A 22,340-nucleotide genomic window follows, 5' to 3' on the forward strand; every position below is an offset into this window, starting at 1 on the left:
CAGGAGGATCGTTGTGAGTTCAAAGCCAGCCTGGGCTACAAAGTGAATTCAAGGCCAGCCTGAACTGCATAGCAATACTCTGTCTCAAAAACACACAAAAAAAAAGTAGGATGCAGTTAACAGCCTCAGAAATTTCAACATTTCAAAACACAAAAATTATACAAACACATGATTTCTAAACTAAAAGCATTGACAAATGTATCAAAACCCTTGGAATCCACACCCTGCAGGAAGAGTCATCAAGGAAATACACAGGTCACCACCAGCTCACACAGATCCATTGAAAATATACTTCATATAAAAAGGGCTTTCATTTTTTGATTTTGTTTTCCTGTTGTTGTTATTGTTGTTAGCCCAAAGTATGCATATCTCTTCCAATACTCTCTCCCAAGAGATTGAAAAAAGTGAGAGATTATTTTCCTTCCTGGATCTTGAAGAATAAGGCACTATATCTAAACAACATATGATAGAAACTACTTATTAGACAAATATACAAGGTAGTAAAACATTAGAATGTTATTTTCCAACATGTTTTTCCAAAAATATGCAAGGTAAGAAAACATTAGGAGATTTCTTTTCAACATTAAGTGGCTTTATACCCTATTTTTTTCTAGAAATGTTTGTTATTTTATCTTTAGGTTGATGGTCTGTTTTGAGTTACTCTCTTATAAGAGGCTAAATATGATATAGAAGTTCTCATGTGCATATAAATTTTCTCAGACAAATATGTTTAAAAGATTTTCTTTTTCTCTGTCATAGTTATGGTACTTTTTTTGAAAAGAAAAGTTGTTTTCATAAAAATGACTTAGTTTCTAGATTCTTTATTCTGTAACAGTACTCTGATTTTTATTTTTATGCCACTGCATGTATTCAAATCTAAAGACAATGCTCAGAATCATACACAAAGTATCATAAATAATGTATCAATATTTCTAAATATGTTAATATATGAAAATTGCACTTCTTTATTTCAGAAGAACACCAGTAGGAAAATCACAATGTGTTCAATCCCTGATACAGCAAAAAAATAAATAAATAAATAGACAATCACAATGTCTACTATAACTCCATATAGTTAAAATATTTAGCAAAAGATATGTAAGACCACTATGAAGAAAATTATAAAACTTTAATGAAAGATTTTTAAAAGGGAAGCCTATGGGAATATAGGTAATGTTTGGTTTAAAGACTCGATAACATGAATAGATAATCCCTTTCACATTAATCTATAAACTTTGTGTAAAAGTCTCCAAGACAAATTATAGCAAGTATATCTCTATCATAGAGTATGAGAAAATGAATACCTAGCTATTTCTACCTAATTATATTCTTATCACATCAATTTAAAATTTACTTTTTACTCTGTGATGTCTGTTTACCTAAAAAATGTCTTGAACACCCAAAGACCGTATATCCCAGATCTATGTGTTCACTTCACAACCTCAAAAGCACACACAGTAGTTGAGAAGCAGGTTACTCTACCATGCATGAAAACCTATCACTGGAGAGCATCTTACAATTTATAAAGTGCTTTCATATAGAGCTCAGAAGACAGGAAAGAGAGCAAAAGTGAAAGGGAATGATAATTCCTATCTCCAAGTTGGAAGACTAGTGCCTGGTTTGTCTGACACAGAACTGTGACAGTTTACTCTTTTCTCCTGATTACTACATATTAAATTAAATGGAATGACTTACTGAGGGCCACACAGCCTGTAAAAGGCAATAAGAAAGACTGACTCAATCTTCTCAGTCCAATTCTCTTTCTTTTATCAACTCCTTTCTTATTGTTCAGAGTGTGAAATAATATTCCCACAACAAATTAAAACAAAGCAAAGGATTGGCTCTGCCTGGGAAGCTATCAAGCCCCAAGTATTTTAATGCCCAGAGCCCATGACAACATCTCGTGCAGGCCTGTCTCATGGATTTGCACTGCAAGGCCCAAAGATCAGCAGTGGAATCTGGGAAGTCTGTGCCAGCAGGATGAAGGGTCTGTGCCAGCAGGATGAAGAATCTGTGCTAGCAGCCTGAGGGATCTGTACTGGAGCCAGGAAGTGATGCTCAGAAGAACCAGAGCTCCCTGAAAGGTACCACAGCCATTCTCAGCAACAGTGAGGTCCTGAGCTCCTCTGATGATCAAGATGGCCAAGTTCCCATCAGGGAAGCCAATGCAGCAAGCTTCTCTAGGAGACCAGCAGTGTACCAACCTCCCCTCCAGAGCCAGGAAGCAATGCTCAAAGTGAGGACCAGAGCTTCCTCAAAGTGAACTAAGGCCATTCTCAGTGCCAACGAGGTCCCTAGCTCCTCAGAGGATGAAAACAGCCAAGTTCATCAGGAAAGCCAGCATGACGAGCTCCTCCAAAAGAACCAAAGCTCCTTACAGCTTCTCCCAGCTCCAACAGCCTTTCTCCTCTCCTAACAGCCAACTTTCTCCTTCTCCAGCTCTGTCTCTTATGCTGCTCGCAACAGTCCCTATGTGGGCCTCCCACACCCAGCACCACACTTACTCAGTTCAGCTGGGGGTTATAAATTGACCACCAGTAATCAATCCACCACACCCAGCTCAAAATATACACAGAAACTGCCACCTATATACAACCTCCTCCCCCCAAGGAAAGAAGCCATAGACACCCATAGGTGTATGAAAATATCACTGAAGATTCTCCTTCCTTATTCTTTGATATATGTTCAAATGGTTTCAAATCCAGAATTCAACCTTCCTTTATACAGGACTATCTTGGATTAAGATACTCAGTTTTCTTCTGCCTGATAGATGGCCTCAGTCATTTGCACTCCCTGTTCTTGGGGTCCCTGTTTCCAGGCATGGAATCATACTGCTTGCAGATCAGCTGACCGGCTTCCACCCACGACTCACTAGTTTGTTATATTTGCTAACATATGAGAGATGCTATGCTCCAGAAATCATCTGCGGTCCACAGAAAAAAACTGCAGAACAGAAGTCACATGAGATCAATGACCCTACTATAAGTTCAGTACTCTGCCAGATCTTGCAAGGCTATCAGGCAGAGATGTGATTCTCCATAATAATACAAGAGACTGAGTAATCATAAACTTATTCACTGAAATAATTTAATCTAGTAATAGTCAAGAGGATAGCTACAGCCACAATTGTTTAAATATAGTTGATAAAATTACGTTTATAATGACATTGTGCTCTGGCAAGCCTCGTGATGGTGCACTATGACTAACAGGATGAATGAGTTGTGCAATATTTAACTAGTAGGGACTTTCTAGCAGACACTCCCCTATCCAGGAAATGCATTCAAGTAACATTAGCAATAGAAACCTCCTGCTTCTGTCACTCTGTGAGCAAGACTGAAGGGAGAATAGCTAGAAAGTGCCTCCTCCCTTTAGTATTTGAGTTTCAGGGTCTCAAATTTCATTTAGGTTCCTAATGCCCTAATGACCTAATGGTCTCAAGTTTCACATAGGTTCCTAATGACCTAATGACCACTCTTCTGTAAGACTGTTGGATGTGAAAATTCTAAGACTGAAACTTTTTTCATTTGTTGAGAATTCTATGCAAAAAAAAAAAATTCAGTTCTAGCTGAGTTCTAACGTGGTATGAGCCCTGAAATGTTACAGGAAGAAGACTGCAGCTCTCTAACAGAGGAAATCGAAAGTCAAGAGTAAGAATGGGAGGAGCCTCACCCTGTCCCTGGGCTTCTGCAGTGTGAGGCACAGAGCACTCCTGAAATTATTGGATGAGTCTGACCAGGATCACTTTTCTTTGTTTTCTTTGGAAATACTTTATTTTCTTAGCATTTCAGAAGATTACAACGTCTTACCATTCAGGTTCCCAGACTTTTACCGAACTGATTTCCTTTTCAAGCATAACAACCACGACTTCCTGTATTGCTACAAATCTCAAGATCTGGGCCTCCTGCTGAAGAGACTGCTAAGAAGGTAAGTCTTACTGGTGGTTTTGTAAAAGATATCCAGATTTCTCCTAAAAGTTCACAAGATAACCAAAGAAAATCAGTGTTGGTTCTTCTGGATTCTGGGTGAGGAGAGGAGAGTTAGAATCAGCTGCATTTAGATCAACTGCACTAACTTGATTCTGATCCTTCACTTAAGGAAATAATAGACATGTTTGTTCCTCCATAACTGAGTCCTGAGCAATAAATTTTGATGATTGTAGATTATGAAATAAATGTTGCAAATGAATTAGCAAAGGTGATATTTGGAAGAGAACATTGGTTTTATTGGCTGGAGAGTTCATAGAATATATAATAGAGTAGTAGTATAAGAAATACAATACAGTGACATGACGGTGGCATGCAAAGCATTATGAAATAATATTAAGTGAAATGCACGTCTGGACACAAAGCTTTATTATATACTAGATTCCCATTTTAGGAATCATGAGAAATAGTGGGCATATGTAGTAGAAAATTTTTCAGATTCAGTTATTCAGATACTTTCTGTCTTAATATTTTCATGTGTATTCCTATTTTTATTTAACTCCCTTCTACATCATGTAATAAAATCAATACTGCAGTCACCTTGAGATGGGTTCTGTTATTCTTAAAGTTGATTGATTTTCCCCAAGGTTGCAAGAAGTAGCTGAGAGATGGGGATGTCAGTTAGAAACATTTCTATCACCAACTGTGAAATGACCCTCTCTAGAGCCTGTTACAATAGTTCATGTGTACTTGAATAGAAAGTGAGATTGTAAAAGTTGATTTTGGAATTCTTACATGAATGCTAAACTTGTGAAATTTATTAATTTTATTGCTCACATTTTCTAGGTCTTTACAAATTTTTACCTTGTTCATTTAGTAATTAACAGAGATACTGCAATACCTACCATAAAATGGTAGGTTTTTTCTTGTAGTTCTTTCAAATTCCTACATGTGTACACACTCATGTGTGCTTACACTATGTATTCTCTATGTGGCTGGGCTACTACGTGTGCCGACTATACAGAGAAATATAGTCAGTATTACTCTCTGTAATACCGTGAAGGACTATTAAGTGATACCAAATAGAATATTCTTATTATGAGAAAAATCCATACTTAAGGCTGATGTGTCTGCTTAGGAGTTGAACTTTTTATCATTATGTGGTACCTGACAATACTTTTTATCTTATCTTAATACCTTTTATCTTGAAAGCTACATTAATATAGATAGCTGGCTTTCTTTTAGTTACTTTTTGCCTAGTAATTTGTTTTCCATTTTTCCTCATTTAGATAAAGTTTTGTTAACAACATATGGGCAGGTGTCTTAAATCATATGTAATAGTTTTTTATACAACTGACTAGACCTTTAGGTAGATGCTATAATTACATACTTTGACTTGATTTTGCTGTCTACCCTTGAAGTTATGACACTTCTGTGTTCTCCTCATCTGTTGTTTTAAAACTTATACCTGTATCTTCTGCTTTAAGACAAACATATTAGTGAAATGTCCAATTCTATTTCCTTCCACCCTCCACCATATTGATATTTCTTTTTTTTCTTCTTTCATCAGAGCCTGTTTTTAAGACATAAGCACCCCTAGTCAAGTTTGTTTTCATTTGACTTTACTTTGGCCTGCAGGATTCTCATCTTTGCTTACTATTTTCTTGCTGAATATTACTTCCTATCAATATTCCTGTACACGTCTTTCACTTTCAAAACTACCGAGGCCTTTAGTATCAGAGAGTAGATTTTTATGCTTCTCTATTTAAATAGCATTTTCATGTTATTCTAAATTTCATTCCAATTTATTTTTTACATATGATGGTTGAAAGGACCTCTTCTACACATGTGGAATTAAATATATTTTGAAATTCAGAATTTGGATTTTGCAGAAGGCTACTTAATGCGTATGTTCTATCTACTGTACTACTGACAATTTCATTGAGATCTGAATCACTATACCACATTCAAAATCAATAATACTTCAGCAACAAAAATATGTGAATGTTCTCACTTAAGTGAAATGAACAAAGATTATATGTAGCCTCCTCTCATCTCACATCTGCTGAAATTTCACAACTACATTGTGTTGTCACAGTTACCAAACAAATCCTTCTATTTCTAAAACATTTTGGTTTTGTAATAGATATGGGATTTGGGACCAGTATGATATAAAAATTAAACCACTTATTGCAATCAGTTTTGCTGTTGAGAAACAGTTTCAATATTATTGAATATCTGTGGGAGATCCACTCTTTATGGCTTATACAGTATCTTTTTTTGTGCATTTACTCCTCTTCAGTTTTACTCAGGACAATGTGTCTTTGTATGGATTTACCCCTCATTTGATGGACATTTTCAATCTGAGGATTTGTTTTTTCCCTTAAAAAGGAAATAATTAACAGTCTCAGAAATTTGAATATTTCAGTGATGTAAAAATTGCACAAACATGATTCCTAAATTGAAAGAATTTGTAAAGTTATCAAAAAATTGGAATACATATCATGCACTGAGTGTTACCAATCAAACGCACAGATGCTAAAGAGGTCCGCAGGCACAGCACTCAGTGAATTTGGGAACTCTGGAAGCTTACAGAAGACAAAACCTTAGTTGAGTTTTAATGGTTCAATGGGAGGAAATAAAAGCAAGAAATATTGGAACATTTTTCCAGGAAAAGAAAAAGAAATTAGAAATGACATGAAATAGGAAAAAACAAGATTTCTTGTATATGTCTAAAGAATCTAATGTAAGGAGTTCAAAAACTTAGGAAGTAAAAAGATGCAAATAACTTAAGCAGACCAGCTAAGATATTTTAAGGAGAAAGGAGGGGCTTTTGTTTTTATAAGAACTGGGAGAATTGTTGAAAGATTTCAGCTAGGTTTATCCATAGATTATAGCCAGAAAAGTGGCTCTGTATAAAAAATGAATTAAGAAAACAAATCAAGCAACAGTTAAAGTAGTTTCAACCCATAGATTCTTTGATCCTGCCATGGAACCCATGTGGACTTCCACCATGCAACAGTGATAGGGGTACAGAAGTCATGGTCCAACACCACAGGAGACACAATGCTAATGAGAGCTAATTAATGAAGAGCCAAATGGATAGGAGCACGGATGGGGAAGATTCAGGAGCCAAAAGACACATAACCAGGATAAGCTGCAGTCAATGAAGCGTAGAAATAGGAACCAGGGACTGTGACACATCATAGCCTATACTCAGCACCATAAGGTCTTTCTTCCCTGACATCCACCCCTGACACAATTCATCATCCATAACATGGAACTTCTTAGTCTGCATCATTTTCAGTAGTGAAACATCTGGGAACCATGTCCCTCTTTGTTGCCCACACACTTGTGACTTGTGACCACATTCTGATATGAGTCATGTATGTAGGCCTATCTTATTTTTTAAATTGTCTGTATACATGTATAACGAAACATTGTGTGCCAATATTCTTTTCTAGGTTCACCTATCATTTGAAAGATGGCAAGTACATTCAAGAAAATTGTTCTTCTGCAAGGCTTATATCCCATCAGTGATTTTCATTTTAGAACAATAAAGTCCTTACTGGCTCCTCGGTTAAAACTGAATGGAAGCAAGCAAGATGAATACGACAAAATTAAATTAGCTGACCTGATGGCAGAGAAGTTCAAAAGTGATGCAGGACTGGGAAAACTGATAACACTTTTCAAAGACATACCGGGTCTGGAGAGCACTGCTGACCTTCTTAAAAAAGAGAAGGCAAAAGGTAATGGTGTGCATCCTCCCCAAGACTGACTAGAACTCTTCCTTCATCATAGACATCACTTCCCAGCATATTCCTCAGTTTCTACAGCAATGTTTGTACCTCAGGTGCCAACAAGTTGAAAACCTAGAGAACTCCTCTCCTATGAAAAGTTTTAATATACTTGAGCTAGAGGATTTGGGGGCAGCCACAGAAGAAATTTTTTAAAAAGCAGAATGAATTCTTGACAATTCTAAGGCTTCTCTCTCATGCATTGGAAAAATTAGACAGTAACAAAATAAATTTTGGAAAAATTATGTATTTAATATGGATGCATTTTAAAATATTTAGCTCAATTAATATTGCTTCTCTTTTAGGATATTTATTTCATCATTAATATCTTCTCTGGCAGTAGATATAGTGTAGTACTTAAATAAAAATCTGTGTCTCATAGATGTACAGAACTTCACTCTAACAAAATCACTGGGTTTACAAAAAAATACATAAGATGTTTAAGTCCAGTAACATTACTTTGTCACAGCACAAATGAGAATAAAATTTGGCAAGGCCTTCTATAGAAGATGACCTGTTCTTAACATCATGAATATGATGATTCTTAAAAGGAGAACATAGGAGAAGTTACTGAGGTAATCCTCAGTGTGGGAAGGCTGTTCCAATTGCATCTGGGGAAAAGAAAACAACCACTGAGGCTCTGCTTGTGCCTAGGTTGGCACTATTGGCTGCCTCATGACCAGCCAACAAAGTAAAAATAGAGGAGCTGACGTAAATACACAAACAGAAACTGAAAAGAAATTGTACTGACACCACTGTGACCCTCCATTCACTTTATTGTATTTTATTTTGTAGTATTAGGTAAAATGAAATGCAAAGGAAAAGTCAAGAATACAGGGAAAAGACGCAAGCAGGATGAATCCAGTACTGAGCAAAATACACTCATCACAGATGGAGCTTTCGAACCAGAATCAGTTAAGGATGTGTCTCTGTCAAAGGTAGGCTTGCTACACTGCCAGGGTCAAAGCTGCTTCCATGGCTCGGTCACATCTTGTCATTGGATGCACACTTATTTCTTTAGTGAATATGACGTTCAGAAAATACTCAGTTGTTTGCTCATTTTGTTTCAGGACCACAGTACTCTTTAGCTTTTTCAGTACAATTCCCTCTGATAGAAATATTGCCATTATGCCTTGTTTAATTATGTAGGAAAACAACAGTCAGCTTAGGTGAACAGCTCACCAAAGCCTATTCAAGGAGACTAAATCCAGACATGAACTTTCTAAGCACAAGTTTCCTCTTTTCTGTTAGCACAGGGTGTTAAAGACTTCACATGTATAAAGTGCTTCCACTCTGTATGAAGCAATCATATAAGCCTGCTGCCTGCCTTCTGACCATCTCTTCAGAGGATGGACTAACTTCTTGGTGGTTCGTAGGATGTAAGTTTAGAATAATTAGAATCCAGTAATAAAAAGTAGATTTTTTTGGTACTGAAGATATTATACTTTATCTTACATAAAAAGCCGTTGTGAGGCTGGTTTACAGCTCCGTGGTAAAGTCTCTGCTTTGCAAGGATAAGGCGCTATGCATTTCATACTCAGCAATGAAAAAGAAAAGAAGAATTACTAAGTGCTGGAGCTGTTGGCCAGTGGAAAAATATGTGTTTATGTGCTGAGTATAAGTGATGCCTTCGGTTCAGTACCTAGCACCAAAAATAAAGTAAATAAAATAAAATATCAGGAGAAAAAGGAAATCATTCCTTCTGAAAAACAAAACCATGAGAGATTACAGGTATGCTGTTCCAAGGGAAGACAAGACAAAAGTAGAAAGGAAGTTTCACATCTATATCCATCAACTCATCAAGTTCTGTCTTTTTTTAAATGTCTTTTTTGTTCTCCTCTGATATGGTTCCTATGGATACCTGCTACCTGGGAATATAAAGAGTTCATCTAGGATGAAAAAGCAAGAGACCGATTGCCAGACACTACTGAAGAAGAAGGTCAGAGCAGAAATTAAATCACAACTCTTAAATATACTTTCTAACTCAAAAAGCAAGCATTGTTTTACTTTGTCCCTGTCTACATCCTCACCACCATACCCAATGAAAAAACACTTTCTACAGAAAGAGAATCTCATATTTTGGTTTTGTTTCCCTAGTACTGTTACTATTATTATTATTCTCATGAATCCATATTTCCACCAGTAATCTCCCCTCAAAGGTTAAAGAAATAGAGTGGATTTTTTTTATCTTAATGAATAGATATCATGAACTAATTTTTTGATGATAAAAGATTACTGACTAAAATATGTTTATAATGACTAGTGACTTTCTCTGAGATTTGCTTCTCTTATAACCTGCAAATCTCGGTTCACCCTAACAGTTGTGTTTGATTGATCATCTTAAGTCAGTGTGTGTCAGAAATAGAACCAGGATTCCTCCTCTTTGAAGCCAAAGAAACTTATATGAGCTTTTACTAGATGGACAGTGAGGTTTGAAATCCTGGACGATTTGGGAGGGTAGGTGGTAAGTATATGAGCATATCTTCTTACTATAGAAGCAATCAGAAAGGAAAGTTTCTGTGTGAAAAGAAAGACAAGATGTTCTGTGTATGATTTTGAAAATCATTATCCAAAAATAAGGGGGAAATCTGTTTTTTCTTCAGAAAAAGAAAAATTCAACCAAGAAAACAGATGACTTGGGAATAAACATGGTAAAGCAGAACATGGGCTTGATTCCAGAAACTTCCACGATCACCACAGGTCTGCAGAGCCCTCACAAGCCTCCACCCACCTCTTCCAGCAGCTCCTCAACAAAGGTATTAGCTTCCTGCTCTTTTTCTCTTTTCCTATTTAACATAATAACAATAATCATGGAAAACATCAAAAAGCAGCCGTCTAACCCGTATTCTGTACAATTTATTTTACTTAACATAATAATTCTTCAGGTATATATTTTATGACAATGGTGGATTTAAACTCTTATGAAATTATGAAGATATGTTTATAAAATCACTTCTGATTTTCAGAGGGCTATTGCCTTGTGTTGAGTAGAGAGAGAGGGCAAAAGTGAGTAGATGAGTAGAAACGCACATGAGTGTGTTCATCTCTCCACATTCGTTTTGTTCTCCCCTCCTCCTTTTGCTTGCTGACCATATTGCAGGTTCCTTTCAAACATTCGCTGTTGTCTCCAAGTTGGACATGGTGACAGTCCCTCCGTGGTTGGGAATCATTTGTCCTGGTTCAGTCCTTATTTACATAGCTTCAGCCTTCAGGCACAAGCATGAATCTCTTCTGACAGCACTCCTCATTATACCCTTTTCCCAAATGCATTACATGCCCATTGCTTTCATGGATTCTTTTAGGGGCTGGGGATTTAGCTCAGCGGCAAAGCACCTGCCTGACAAGTGCAAGTCGTGAGTTCAATTCCTGGTACTGGAAGAAAAACAAACAAACAAACAAACATGGATTCTTTTATAATTATTTTTAACCACTTGTCACAGCTGTAATACATGAGTCTATGTTTCTCTCCATTAGACAGTGGGCTAAAATGTAGGTACCCTGTAAAGAAAGAACAAAGGACAGGATGAGAGTACACAGGATAGGTTTCAAATGCGATCCCACTCTGCCATTTCTTCTACCTATCGATGACTCATGTTAATGCACAAAAACTAAGATGCTAATTTGTGATATTAATACATAGACAACTTGAGGAGCAGGCAAAAAATTTCATAGCAATATTCTGTGATACAATTTTTCATCCAAGACTCCAGACTCTGTGTAACTCAAAGTACAGCTTTAATCACCATTTCACACGACAATGGAAGATACACTTTCTGTTTAGAAGGTTTCACAACTTATGATTTTTTTTTTGTTCTTATCAGCTCCAATAACTCATAATTCCTTGTGAAGCCTTTATGGGACAGAGTTTACAACCTATTTCTGCTCATTTCTTGTGCCTGCTGGGCATGGAACCATTAAATAGTCTTTGAAACCTCAGACCCACTACCTCTCTGCTCCTACAACGGCGTGTAGACAGCCCAAGACAACTCTACATATTTTCTTTGCATACAGGATTGCAAGTGGCACTTCCTTAGGGCCTATCTGCTGACATATGTGATTACATCATGTCTGCTAGATAGAAATCAGTCTGCTCTTCCCAAACATGTTAGGTCACAGGATCCAAGGATGACCCATCTTCTTTCTTGGTCCCTTACATGGGAAATCACCATTTCTTCTTTGGAATCCAGCCTTTTCCATAAGAATCCTGTAAAAACAGTGTCCCTGATCAATCAATCAATTCCTGATCAATCAGTCCCATTAGGTGAGAAAGAAATCCTTATTCTTCTACATCATGATATTTCCAACTATGTCTCCTTCACTACGCATTCTTTTTAGTTTCTGGAGTCTAACCCAGAGTCAGACCAGTATTATATTTGGTTTATGTTTCTATATCTTCTGTGAAGCTGGACATATATTCAGCCATGATTCAGGAAAAGGCAGAGGTAGTGAATGAATTCATCTTAGAGGGAATAAATCAAGTAATCAATTACCATTTTTAAATATTTTCCAGTCAAAGAGTGTAGAGTAGTTGAAACATCAGATCCTGATACTGTGATGAAATATTTTTAATTTAATTGATTTGAAACAAGCAAGATATTCTTGTCAGTAAGAGTAAATTGCTGTAAATGATGAGTGAATCGAGAAGCTTCTTCCATATAGTACTTCTTGTGGGACCTTTATTCACGGTTTCCATCAAGAGGATCCACATAAAACATGACATATTTGTGGAATACCAGCAATATAAACCCCTACATAGGTTTGCATAAAATTATAATGACCATGTTAATATTTTTATGTATTGAGTAGATGCTGAAACCTGTGTGCTTCGTGCACATTATCTCATGAGTTTTTGCAACATCACATCAGGATGCTTTTGTTTTTCCCTTTTTACATTTGAGGAAACTGAAGTTCCTAGACTAAATATTTTCCAGGGTCATGAACGTAGTGGATATAAAATCAGAACTTTCACACAACCAGAGTAAAGTGTATATATCACCTATACAATCAGAGTAAAGATGTTACAATGCTTGTAACAAGATTTTTTTCCTAATTTATGGATAGATAGTGATATGTTTTGTTTTTATCTACATAGCTAGGTTCTATAAGCCTGCCAATATAAATGAGTTGCCAAGGATAGTCAGAGAGTGTTCTAAACCAAAAACTACACCAGAAGTAGGAATTTTGAAGGGCTCCTTTATCCGCAACTCTTATGAACAAATGACATCTAATGAGACAGATGTGTGAATGCTGTAAGTGATAAGAACCATAAGAGATTGATATTGGATGTAGACTCTTCAAAATGGGCAAATGTAGGTAATCAATATAAATGCATTTACAGATATTCCCTGCCCTTGCTTATACACACATAAAAATGTACTTGGGATGATGTAATGCTATCTGAATGGGTGTTTTTATTCTTGAAAAACCTAAAGAATCTGTGGTCTATCACTTGCTACAAGAAGAGCAGAATCCTGTCCTTTGAAGTGTGAATTTCAGGAACTTCCTCCAGCACGATGAAAAATGAAGCACTCAATGGATGGAGAACGGGGGTCCATAAATCTAAAGAACATATAGAATATAGATAGAAACTGATTTTTATTAGACTAATATACAAAGTAATAAAAGGTGTAGTTAATAAATTTAAATTCAAAGTTTTGTGAAGACTTACATATTTATATTATATTTATTATATTATATACTTTAGTAGTTTTTTTTTTTTTTTTTTTTTTTTTTTTTTTTTTTTTGGTTTTTCTCCGGTACTGGGAACCGAACTCATGACCTTGCACTTGCCAGGCAGGCGCTTTTGCCACTGAGCTAAATCCCCAGCCCCCTTTAGTAGTATTTTCTACCAATAAAAAACGCAGTGTTATTTTTGATATTGAAGTTGACATAGGCCCATTTACAACAGAAGTAGATCTAGAGTCTATAATAAGCCAAAATAATTTCAATTATCTGAATCTTCAACTTTTGCAGAATGAAGTTTATAGTACTGAATAAGACCATAGCTGTGGTGGTATTGAGTACGGAGCTTAACAATATGTGAAATTGTTTTAAAACTGATAGAGAAAAGACCTTGTGAAGTATGCATGTATGTCCAAGATAGAGACAGAGAGAGAGGGAGAGACACAGACAGGCAGTCAGAGACAGACAGAAACAGAAAAAAAAACAAAACAAAACAAAACAAAACAAAAAAAACAGAAGCAGATAGAGACAGAGACAAATGATATAATTCATGTGATATTTAAAAGCATTAAGTAAGGGAAAAGATGAAAAGAATTCTGCTTTAGAATCCAAGGTAGATGTACAATGTTAAAATCTATGCAATTCATTTTTAAGTGATTTCGAATAGACAGAGCTATGCTTTGACAGGTTGGAGTGGTTGGAGAATTCCAGGTGAGGCACTTCCATAGTTGGCACTTTAAAAAGCTAGACTAGTGAATGCTGGAGCTGGGAAATGCTGAGGCAAGCTGACTAACTGTCATGAAATAGAAGGTGGGTCAAAGTATATGATTCCAGAAATACTCCCTAGGGTCACTTGGAGAGCATAGCTGCAGGTAATTCTTTAAATATGATTTTAAACTGTGAAGCTTCCCAAACCCTGAAAGCTTCTGATTTCTTGAATCACACCATAGAGAGAAGGGAAGAACTATGGATTTGAGGGACTTTTTCTGTTATGTTTATGCTCAGAGGACCAGAAGGGATGGAGCCCTAGATTCCCTCTGAATCAAAGAGCACAGAGCAGGGCTAGCTTTGTGTATCCGCCTAGTTGGAAAGAGTGAATGAAGGCATGCCTATGAGTGTGAACTTCCTTTGTTGTAAGTCATGCTTCTTACAAAATAACCCCAAGAATTGCACCTGACCAAATGATCTTGGCCAAGTGATGGAAACTGAGAGCCAGTATTCCATTGCAGGCCGATGAAATTTCAATCAGTTAAGTGTTTAGTGACTAGAAGGAGAAATGGAAATCCTGATTGAAACAGGAGGAGGCCAGGTGATGGAGGTATCTCAATGTGTGCTATTCCTCCTGCCATTCAGGAGGAAGTTGGCAGAGTGAAGCTCTTCATTAAAAAAGGAAGGATGTAGTCAAGTGATTTTCTAAAACAACAACAAAAAAATAAAACTTTATTTTCCTTCAGGAAAAGAAAAACACAATGACCAAAATAGATGACTCCATTAAGATATTAGAGACTGGACGGCCCACGACTAGCGCACTTGCAACAGGGAGCTGTCCTCAAACTCTTCCGAAGCCTTCAGTCACGTCACTCAGCAGCCTCCATACTCCTCAGATGCTGCCAACACCACCCAACAGTGAGCAGTCTCCTCAGATGCCTTTAGCAACGCTGTCCGCCACTCGGCACACTCCACAAACATCATCCAGAAGTCTCCAGAATCTCCAGCTACCTCCAGCAACACCGTGCAGCAGTCAGCAGACTCCCCAGATCCCTCCAGCAAAACTATCTAGTAGTCCTCAGACTCCACAAATGCTTACATCAATATCCTCCGGAAGTCTACAGACTTCTCAGACACGTCCAGTAACCCCATCTTATGGTCTCCAGACTCCTGAGATGGCGGCAACACCATCCAGCACTGTCCAGATTGCTTGGTTGTGTCCAGCAACACCCTCCAGCAGTCTCCGGATTCCACAGACGACTCTAGCAGCTTCCAGCAGTCCGCAGACTCCTCAGAAGCCTCCGAAAACACCATCCAGCAGGCTTCAAACTCAGAGGCCTCCAAAAACACCATCCAACAGTCTGCAGACTCATCAGATCCCTCTACCACCATCCAGCAGTCTGCAGATTCCTCAGAAGCCTCCAAAAACACCATCCAACAGTCTGCAGACTCCTAAGATCCCTCTACCACCAGCCAGCAGTCTCCAGACTCCTCAAGTATCTCCAGCATCATCCATAAATCTCCAGACTCCACAGATGCTTCCAGAAACAACATCCAGCGATCACTTACCCACGGTAAATTTTCTGTTCCCGCAATATATTGCCAGAGATTCACATGCACTTTAGAAGCTTCTCTAAATAATCTCTTATGATGTCTGATGCTTTACCTAACTGAATCATTTTGAGAGACTACTCTAAATTTGATTTTTAACTCTTATTATGTCCTACTGCATTAGGGTTAATTTATGATTCTGAATACTTAATGATCTCTACTTCATAAAGTATATTATTAGACATTTATTTATTTACATTTATTTTTAAGTGTTAGCTTGAATTATTTCAATATACCATGAAAGGGATATCTTAGGGTAAAATTGTGTATTAAGTTAGAGAGCCATCTAAAATTATCACTAATTATTTCCTTTTCATCATTGTTACAGAAAACACATTTAGAAAATTTAAGATAAGTAAATATATAGACAAAAATATTAGCTAAATTTAACTATCTGGATCTCTCCCATGAAATGCCATAATTCAGCATTTAGTCTTTTTTATGTTCTCTTCATTATGTATATCCAAATAGTATCATTTCTTCCATATTAAAAACATTACATGTATTTCTGTATAACCAAGGCTGTTAAAAATCAATTAAAATATCTTGAACTGCCATTCAACCAATCAACAGAGATTAAAATTATTTAATTGCATGTGCAAATTACATGATTATTCAATATATTATAAAAATAACTATATTATTTGACTTAGGTTATTTCAAGTATCCCTTATACTTTAAAAGAACATAATAAAACTGTACGTACCTTGGGTCCTCTTTTATCATCCACAGATAGAGTTATAACTTCTTCCCTAAGTCTTGTGCGCTTTTTCTGAGGATGTTGGTGTCACTATCATGAGGTTCTCTGTTACCTTACCACTTAAATTATAGAGGGAATGAACTTTCTTGATGGTGGGAAGCATTTGATCACATGGAGGAAAAGTCAGAGTTAAGTCCCCTCAATCACAGGGCATGGTCCATGTAATTTTTCAGGTTGGAATCACATTGAGCATTGCTGGTTTATGGATGCAGCTTGCCTGCCTCCACTCATAGGTCCCCAGGCCTCCCATGGTTGCCTCCACACTTCCTGTTACTGATAATCAGCCACTCATCCAACTCAAAATGCTCACCAGAAACTTCAAAATGGTGCAGAGCTCTGCACAGACAAGTGTTCAAAGCAAAGTTCCTTCATCCCTAACTTCCATTTCCATGATTCTCCTCAGTGCCTGCCATTATTGAAGCTGAAGAGCTTCTAGCCTGGACCTGCTCAGATTAGGAAAGTTTTTGAGGTTCTTCCACTAGCTGCCATATTAATCCTTAATCAAAATGACACTGATTTGTTGGAAAGGGATTTGTGATTTAAGTCTTCTAACATGACCCTGTTGATTAGGATTAGAATGAGCTGATATTACTATCAAATTTTTTTTCATTTCTTCTATTAGCTCAGTAATACCACAGCAGACATTGTTGTTTCCAAGTCCCCTAAGTAAGGTGCTCTTTGAGCATAGACATGGAGTCTAAGATGGCTCTCACTAGACAGTGACTGTGTACTGCCTTAACTGTGCTTGTGTTTATTGTGTACTGTCCAAGTAGAAGCCAAGACAACAGAGTATACCCAGTGAGCCTTCTGAAGAAAGTGGTTACCAACCAGGCCCCAAAGAAGTGATGGTGCTGAAAGTGACAGAACCATTTACATATAATGTTACAGAACAGGAGCACACGATGATTCATGCAACCGTGGCTACAGAGAATGAATTCTTCCGAGTGAAAGTTTTTGACATCAAATTTAAGGACAAGTTCACCCCAAAAAATGTCATTGCCATAGCCAATTATGTTGGTTGAGACGGGTTCTTGGAGATATACAAATCCTCAAGTGTGTCTTTTGTGACTGCTGACCGAAAGATCAACATCTCACCTACTCTGATTAAGAATGCAAATGCAACCCCTAAAATCAGACAGCTTTACTCACAAACTGAAGGAAAATGCGTGAATGGGATATTTATGGTGTGTAAGGTAGGTCAAGGCATTAATTTGTAAAATTTCTCCTGCAACCCCAGATTTTATAGTTGTAACCTGCCAACTGCACTTTGGCTAATTTACTGAGCAGAAGAAACAAGCTCCAGGGATAGGCGAGTGTAATCTTCTTGCTTCAGACAGTGGTATAGCTTTTCTTCTCTGGGTATCACTATGCAAATTTAAGAAGGAGATTTACCAAGAAACCTTAGTATGTCATCAGCTATGTTGATCAGTTCATAGTTACCCTGGTAGAGGATGGTGTGTAGCGGACGGTGATGATTATCTGTGATAATGAAACTGTGAGTAAAGAGTTACCTCCCAGAACTGGGCTCTGGTTGTAATGGCCACAATAAGAAATCAAATAATTACTCTGTCCTAGCAAACAACTGTGTCCAACAGGAAGCCTGGATTCTGACCATTTGTACTCTAAGTTTCTCTCACTTCTTCCCATTCATGACTTTTCAACAAGAAATTGTTGACCAACTGATTTCTGCACTAAATAATAAGAGAAACAAAGAAGTGGAAGAGACTAGAGCTGTGGTGGCAAACCTACGGGAAACATTCCACTCCAGGCACTCAGAACCCTCCCTGTCTGTGTGAGCCAAGTTGTCTCGGCATCCCCTCAACAGCCCAGTGCTCTGCTTTAAATTGCAGTTTTGGCAACTGGTGACAAAAGAGTGGGTTTGGAGTTCCAGTTTGGGCAGTCTCTAAAAGATTCGCCATCACTGTACTAGAGAAATATACTACATCTCTCTGTTTATAAAAAGGGACCATAAAAGGCAATGAAGTTCGGAAAACTCTTAGATTTAGGGTGTGTATTTCAGTACTCCCTGTAAATAGTATCTTAACTGTTTATTCAAAGTATTATTTCACACACAATTATATTGTCTTTGAGGGTTTTTTTTTTACTTTTACCTGTATTATTTTCTATATATTGTTTAAATTAGTAAAGTACTTGAGATACCCAAAACAATAGGACAGATTTAATGTTTGAACAGATTCAAGAAGATTGAATAAAGGGAGAAAAAGCAGAAATTATAATTGAGATAGCATAATGTGTTTAATGAAAATTTGTACTAGTCTTTCTCAGTCCCCAGTGAGCAGCAAATAGTCTTCTTTTATTGTTCCTGTGGAGATATCAATCAACAAACCCATCAAACTAATCAGATTTTTTTTCTAGATTCCTTAAGAAATCTCAGGTATGTTGATGTGGAAGCAGTACAAATTAGTGAGATAATTCTTCTAGAAAAGTTTCACAGATAAAGACTATAACTAAGGAGAGTTTCAAGAAGGTTTGAAGAGACGATATTCCCACCAAAATATCTTACCCAGTTTGGTATCTCTAACCTTGAATTTACAAATCTGGTTACCTTGTTGGAAATCAGCATTTCTGCAGCACCATGTATTTCTCACAGCAGTGAAAATGTCTGATACATTTCTCAGCACATATATGTTAATATTCTTTTTCAGAAAATGGTGAGGGGAGAGTGCATTTTTTATGAAATAGAAGATAACACAGGAAAGATGGAAGTACTGGTACATGGACGACTGACCAATATCTACTGTGAGGAAGGTGATAAACTTCACCTTACTTGTTTTGAATTGGCCTCAAGTATGAATAGCCGGCAGCTGAGATGTTTATATCATAGTCACCTCAAGGTAAGCATTTTATGCGACCATCATTCTTCCAAGTGAAAACTGACGTATTTCATACTGTGCTTTAGAAAACTAGACTGCTGCCATTACACATAGTTCAAACTAGTGAACAAATTAACTTTGCCTTTTCTTGTAAGTAAACTAACTTTCTTTCCACCTTTTTAATGAAGGTATTTAAATCATAGTGAAGAAAAATTCAGAGATATTCAAAACTCTTTACCCTAAATAATGATTATTAATCAAAGCAGAAAGATAATTTAATAAGAACTTGGGTTTAATTCAGAAAGACATGTTTATATTCTACTCTATTTTTTTCCAGTTGACTAAAGATTTAAACAACGGGGAACAAAGGGTCATCATCCATAAAATAGGGAAATATTTTCTGCCGCAGAAGTTCATCAGCAGAGTTTATAAAAAAACGTAAATTAGCAAGGATGCTTTAAGAAAATCAGTAGACAAGGGTCCCTATCTTTGGTGAACTACTACATGACGAAGCCCACAGTCTATGTAATGATAATATAAACATTCACGTGGATTCAGAGAACACTAAAAATAGCTAAGGATGGATAGCAAATCAAACACAGATCAAATATAACTGCTAACCAATTCAGGCACTCACATGTGCACCTGCACCTAGATTTCTCCAGTTCTAGTTTTATACCCAGTACCATCCTCCAAACATTGCCTCAGCAGATACAGCAGGAAGTGCTTTTGCATCCTCCACCCACACTCCTGCCCAATGAGAATCCTCCACCCAGCTCTGGCATTTTGGCTACACCAGCCCCTCTCCTCCTCTCCTCTGTCCTGCTCCTCCACCTGTGCTCCTGCTGCATAGGAATAATGACCACATTTCCTGGTCCCCAGCAAAGTGTAGGGTGTGACTCCAAGGACAGGTATTCATGAAAGTTTACAACAGGAGAAAGGCCAGAAAGGAGATGTGGCCCACAGCTGTGTAAAGTAAGTCTCCAAGTTATTTTGTAAAATATCTCCATCACCCCAGATTTTGAGAAAATGAACAATGTGTGAGCAGCTGCACCCTAACTGATCTATCTTTATCACTCTCTTCTTTAAGGTCATCAAAGCCAAGAAAAAGCAGATACAGCCACTGAATTCTGACTCAAATGTGGAAACTTTACTGGAGTCCTAAAAACCTGGATGCCACTGACAATGATGTTGAAGTAAATAAGATCCAAGTTTAGGAAGAAAGTATATGTAAACACCAGCTCTGAGCTGGTCATGGTGGTACATGCCTAAAATATCAGCACTTTGGGAAGCTGAAGAAGAAGGACCAAAATTTCAAACCCAGACCAGGCACTTTAGAGACTTAGCAAGATCCCACTTCAAAAAAAAAGCTTGTTTTAAAGTGTCAATGCAAAGATCCTGGATTCATCCCCCAGTATCACCACCAAAAACAAATAAAAGACAAACAACACAGAATACGGTCAGAAACAAAAGAAAAAAACAAACACAGGAGGAAAACAAGCAAAAAACAGCTGTAAGAATAATTTTTAGAAATGCTTTTTACCGGGTTGGGGATATAGCTCAGTGGCATGAGCACCTGCCTGTCAAGCTCAAGGTCATGAGTTCAATCCCCGATACCGCAAAAAAAAAAAAAAAAAGAAATGCTTTTTATCTCATTCCTTGTGAAGCTTTTTGTATTTTCTAAGTTCCATATTTGAATCTATTGCTTTTCAAATTTGAAAAAAATAAACATCTATTTCTAAAGCAGTGCTTCTCTAGGAGTCTCTTTACCCTCTATTTCATTTGCTTTTAAGTAAATAGTTTGTGGCCTATAAATCAAGGTGGGGCACCCAGACAAAAAGCAGTATTTCAATTTATACTTTGGGTGTGATCTTTAAGGACTAGGCCTGGTGACGCATGAGCAAGCTGTGGGCTGTTTAGAGAAACCAGGCTAAGTGGCAGGTGGGGGCTGAAACCCAGTCTGAGCTTCAGTTGCCAAGACCTGTGTCCTGGGAGGGTTCATGAAGTCAGGATAAAAATATTTTTTCAGAACTTTTCTCCTGGAGGGGACATAATGGGTACTTTGTCTGCCCAATGACTGCCTTCTGATGATTTATATGGGTACACTAGTGTGTCAGGAGAAATTCTGGCCCTGTCTGATATCAAATGTCTGATTCCACTCATTTGCTCAAACACCAGTGGCTCCTCAGGAGCTCTCACACTCTGTCACTGGTTCTCCCATTCCACATGTTTGTAGCCATCAGCAATCTGTCCCAGGCACATCGACTTTAGGCCAAGACTGAAGTTAATTTTCAGTAACATAAGCATATCTATAGAATTAAAATTTACACTATATTTACTTACATTATGATTACTTATTTGTTATCTGGTATTTTGCAATTATTTATGTCACTCAGTCTTCACATTAGTTCTAAAAGTTTGATAGTTGTCTATTCCTTTTTACTCTATAATTGAGTGGAAAAAGCAACATAAAGGTAAAATCATTTTCTTAATGATACCAAGATGGTAAATTACAGCTTGATTTAGAATCTAGTCTATCCCAATTTGAGGTATATGGTTTAGAAGGAAGAACTGTGAAGTTGAGGAAAAATTTTGAGGAACATAATAGAGAAGTTGTCAGTCCATTCAGGGGACTTTGGGGAGATTTTTGTGGGTGCTATCTCCAGCTTAAAGAACAAGTGTGTGCAAGACATTAGCCACAACAGCAGGCAGCATGGAGCAGAGCAGAGTAAAAGAGCCGAAAATTGCAAGACCCACCTGCATCTTTATTATGTAATTCTTATACTGGTTGTTATCACATATTCACATTCTTCCATAGTGCTGTAACCAGTATATGCATGATTACCCGTACAAGTCATGGTTACTGCATCTCACTGTATGCCTGCGCTAGACAAGTGGTGTCACATCCTCAGGTATCCTTAGATGTCCCTGAGCTTTGAAGCAGTCTGAGTGGTTACCCACAGAAGTTCAATACTGTAAAGGACCAAGAGTATTAACACTCAACTTATCTAAGAAAAAAAGCACT

At 37.3% G+C, this 22,340-nt stretch overlaps 3 protein-coding genes across 9 annotated transcripts in view; 2 read left to right on the forward strand and 1 right to left on the reverse strand.

The window, feature by feature from the left end:
- The window catches only part of LOC106146298 (pyrin and HIN domain-containing protein 1-like), a 23,368-nt gene extending 19,678 nt beyond the window's left edge, over positions 1 to 3,690 (forward strand). Inside the window, 1 exon segment of the mRNA XM_013522463.1 lies at positions 3,604 to 3,690. Coding sequence (XP_013377917.1) covers positions 3,604 to 3,651 — 48 coding nt within the window. The 3' untranslated portion in view covers positions 3,652 to 3,690.
- On the forward strand, positions 3,684 to 20,811 carry Ifi16 (interferon, gamma-inducible protein 16). 3 transcript variants are annotated; one of them, XR_001236915.1, is made up of 8 exons: positions 3,686 to 3,924; positions 7,388 to 7,672; positions 8,516 to 8,658; positions 9,603 to 9,659; positions 10,324 to 10,476; positions 14,857 to 15,684; positions 17,255 to 17,674; positions 19,148 to 19,235. XR_001236915.1 is itself a non-coding variant. In XM_013522456.1 (8 exons), exons 2-8 carry the CDS (start codon positions 7,408 to 7,410, stop codon positions 20,478 to 20,480), a joined length of 1,710 nt encoding a protein of 569 aa, XP_013377910.1. In that variant the 5' UTR covers positions 3,686 to 3,924; positions 7,388 to 7,407; the 3' UTR covers positions 20,481 to 20,811. The 3 variants fall into 3 exon arrangements, 2 of the variants coding, with proteins under 2 accessions (XP_013377911.1, XP_013377910.1); XM_013522456.1 differs by lacking the exon at positions 17,255 to 17,674 and adding an exon at positions 20,406 to 20,811 and having other exon boundaries at positions 19,148 to 19,336; XM_013522457.1 differs by lacking the exon at positions 19,148 to 19,235 and having other exon boundaries at positions 3,684 to 3,924; positions 17,370 to 17,475.
- LOC102030177 (interferon-inducible protein AIM2) overlaps positions 11,099 to 22,340 on the reverse strand; it is a 74,572-nt gene continuing 63,330 nt past the window's right edge. For 3 of the 5 annotated variants that reach the window (XM_013522460.1, XM_013522458.1, XM_013522459.1), the window contains one exon: positions 11,099 to 11,924. In XM_013522460.1, the coding sequence (XP_013377914.1) occupies positions 11,803 to 11,924 (122 nt within the window). In that variant the 3' untranslated portion in view covers positions 11,099 to 11,802. The other 2 variants (XR_001236917.1, XM_013522461.1) reach the window with 1 other exon arrangement.

Source organism: Chinchilla lanigera, unplaced genomic scaffold (assembly GCF_000276665.1).
Source record: "Chinchilla lanigera isolate Chin_1 unplaced genomic scaffold, ChiLan1.0 scaffold00067, whole genome shotgun sequence".
In the NCBI taxonomy this organism is placed as follows: domain Eukaryota; kingdom Metazoa; phylum Chordata; class Mammalia; order Rodentia; family Chinchillidae; genus Chinchilla; species Chinchilla lanigera.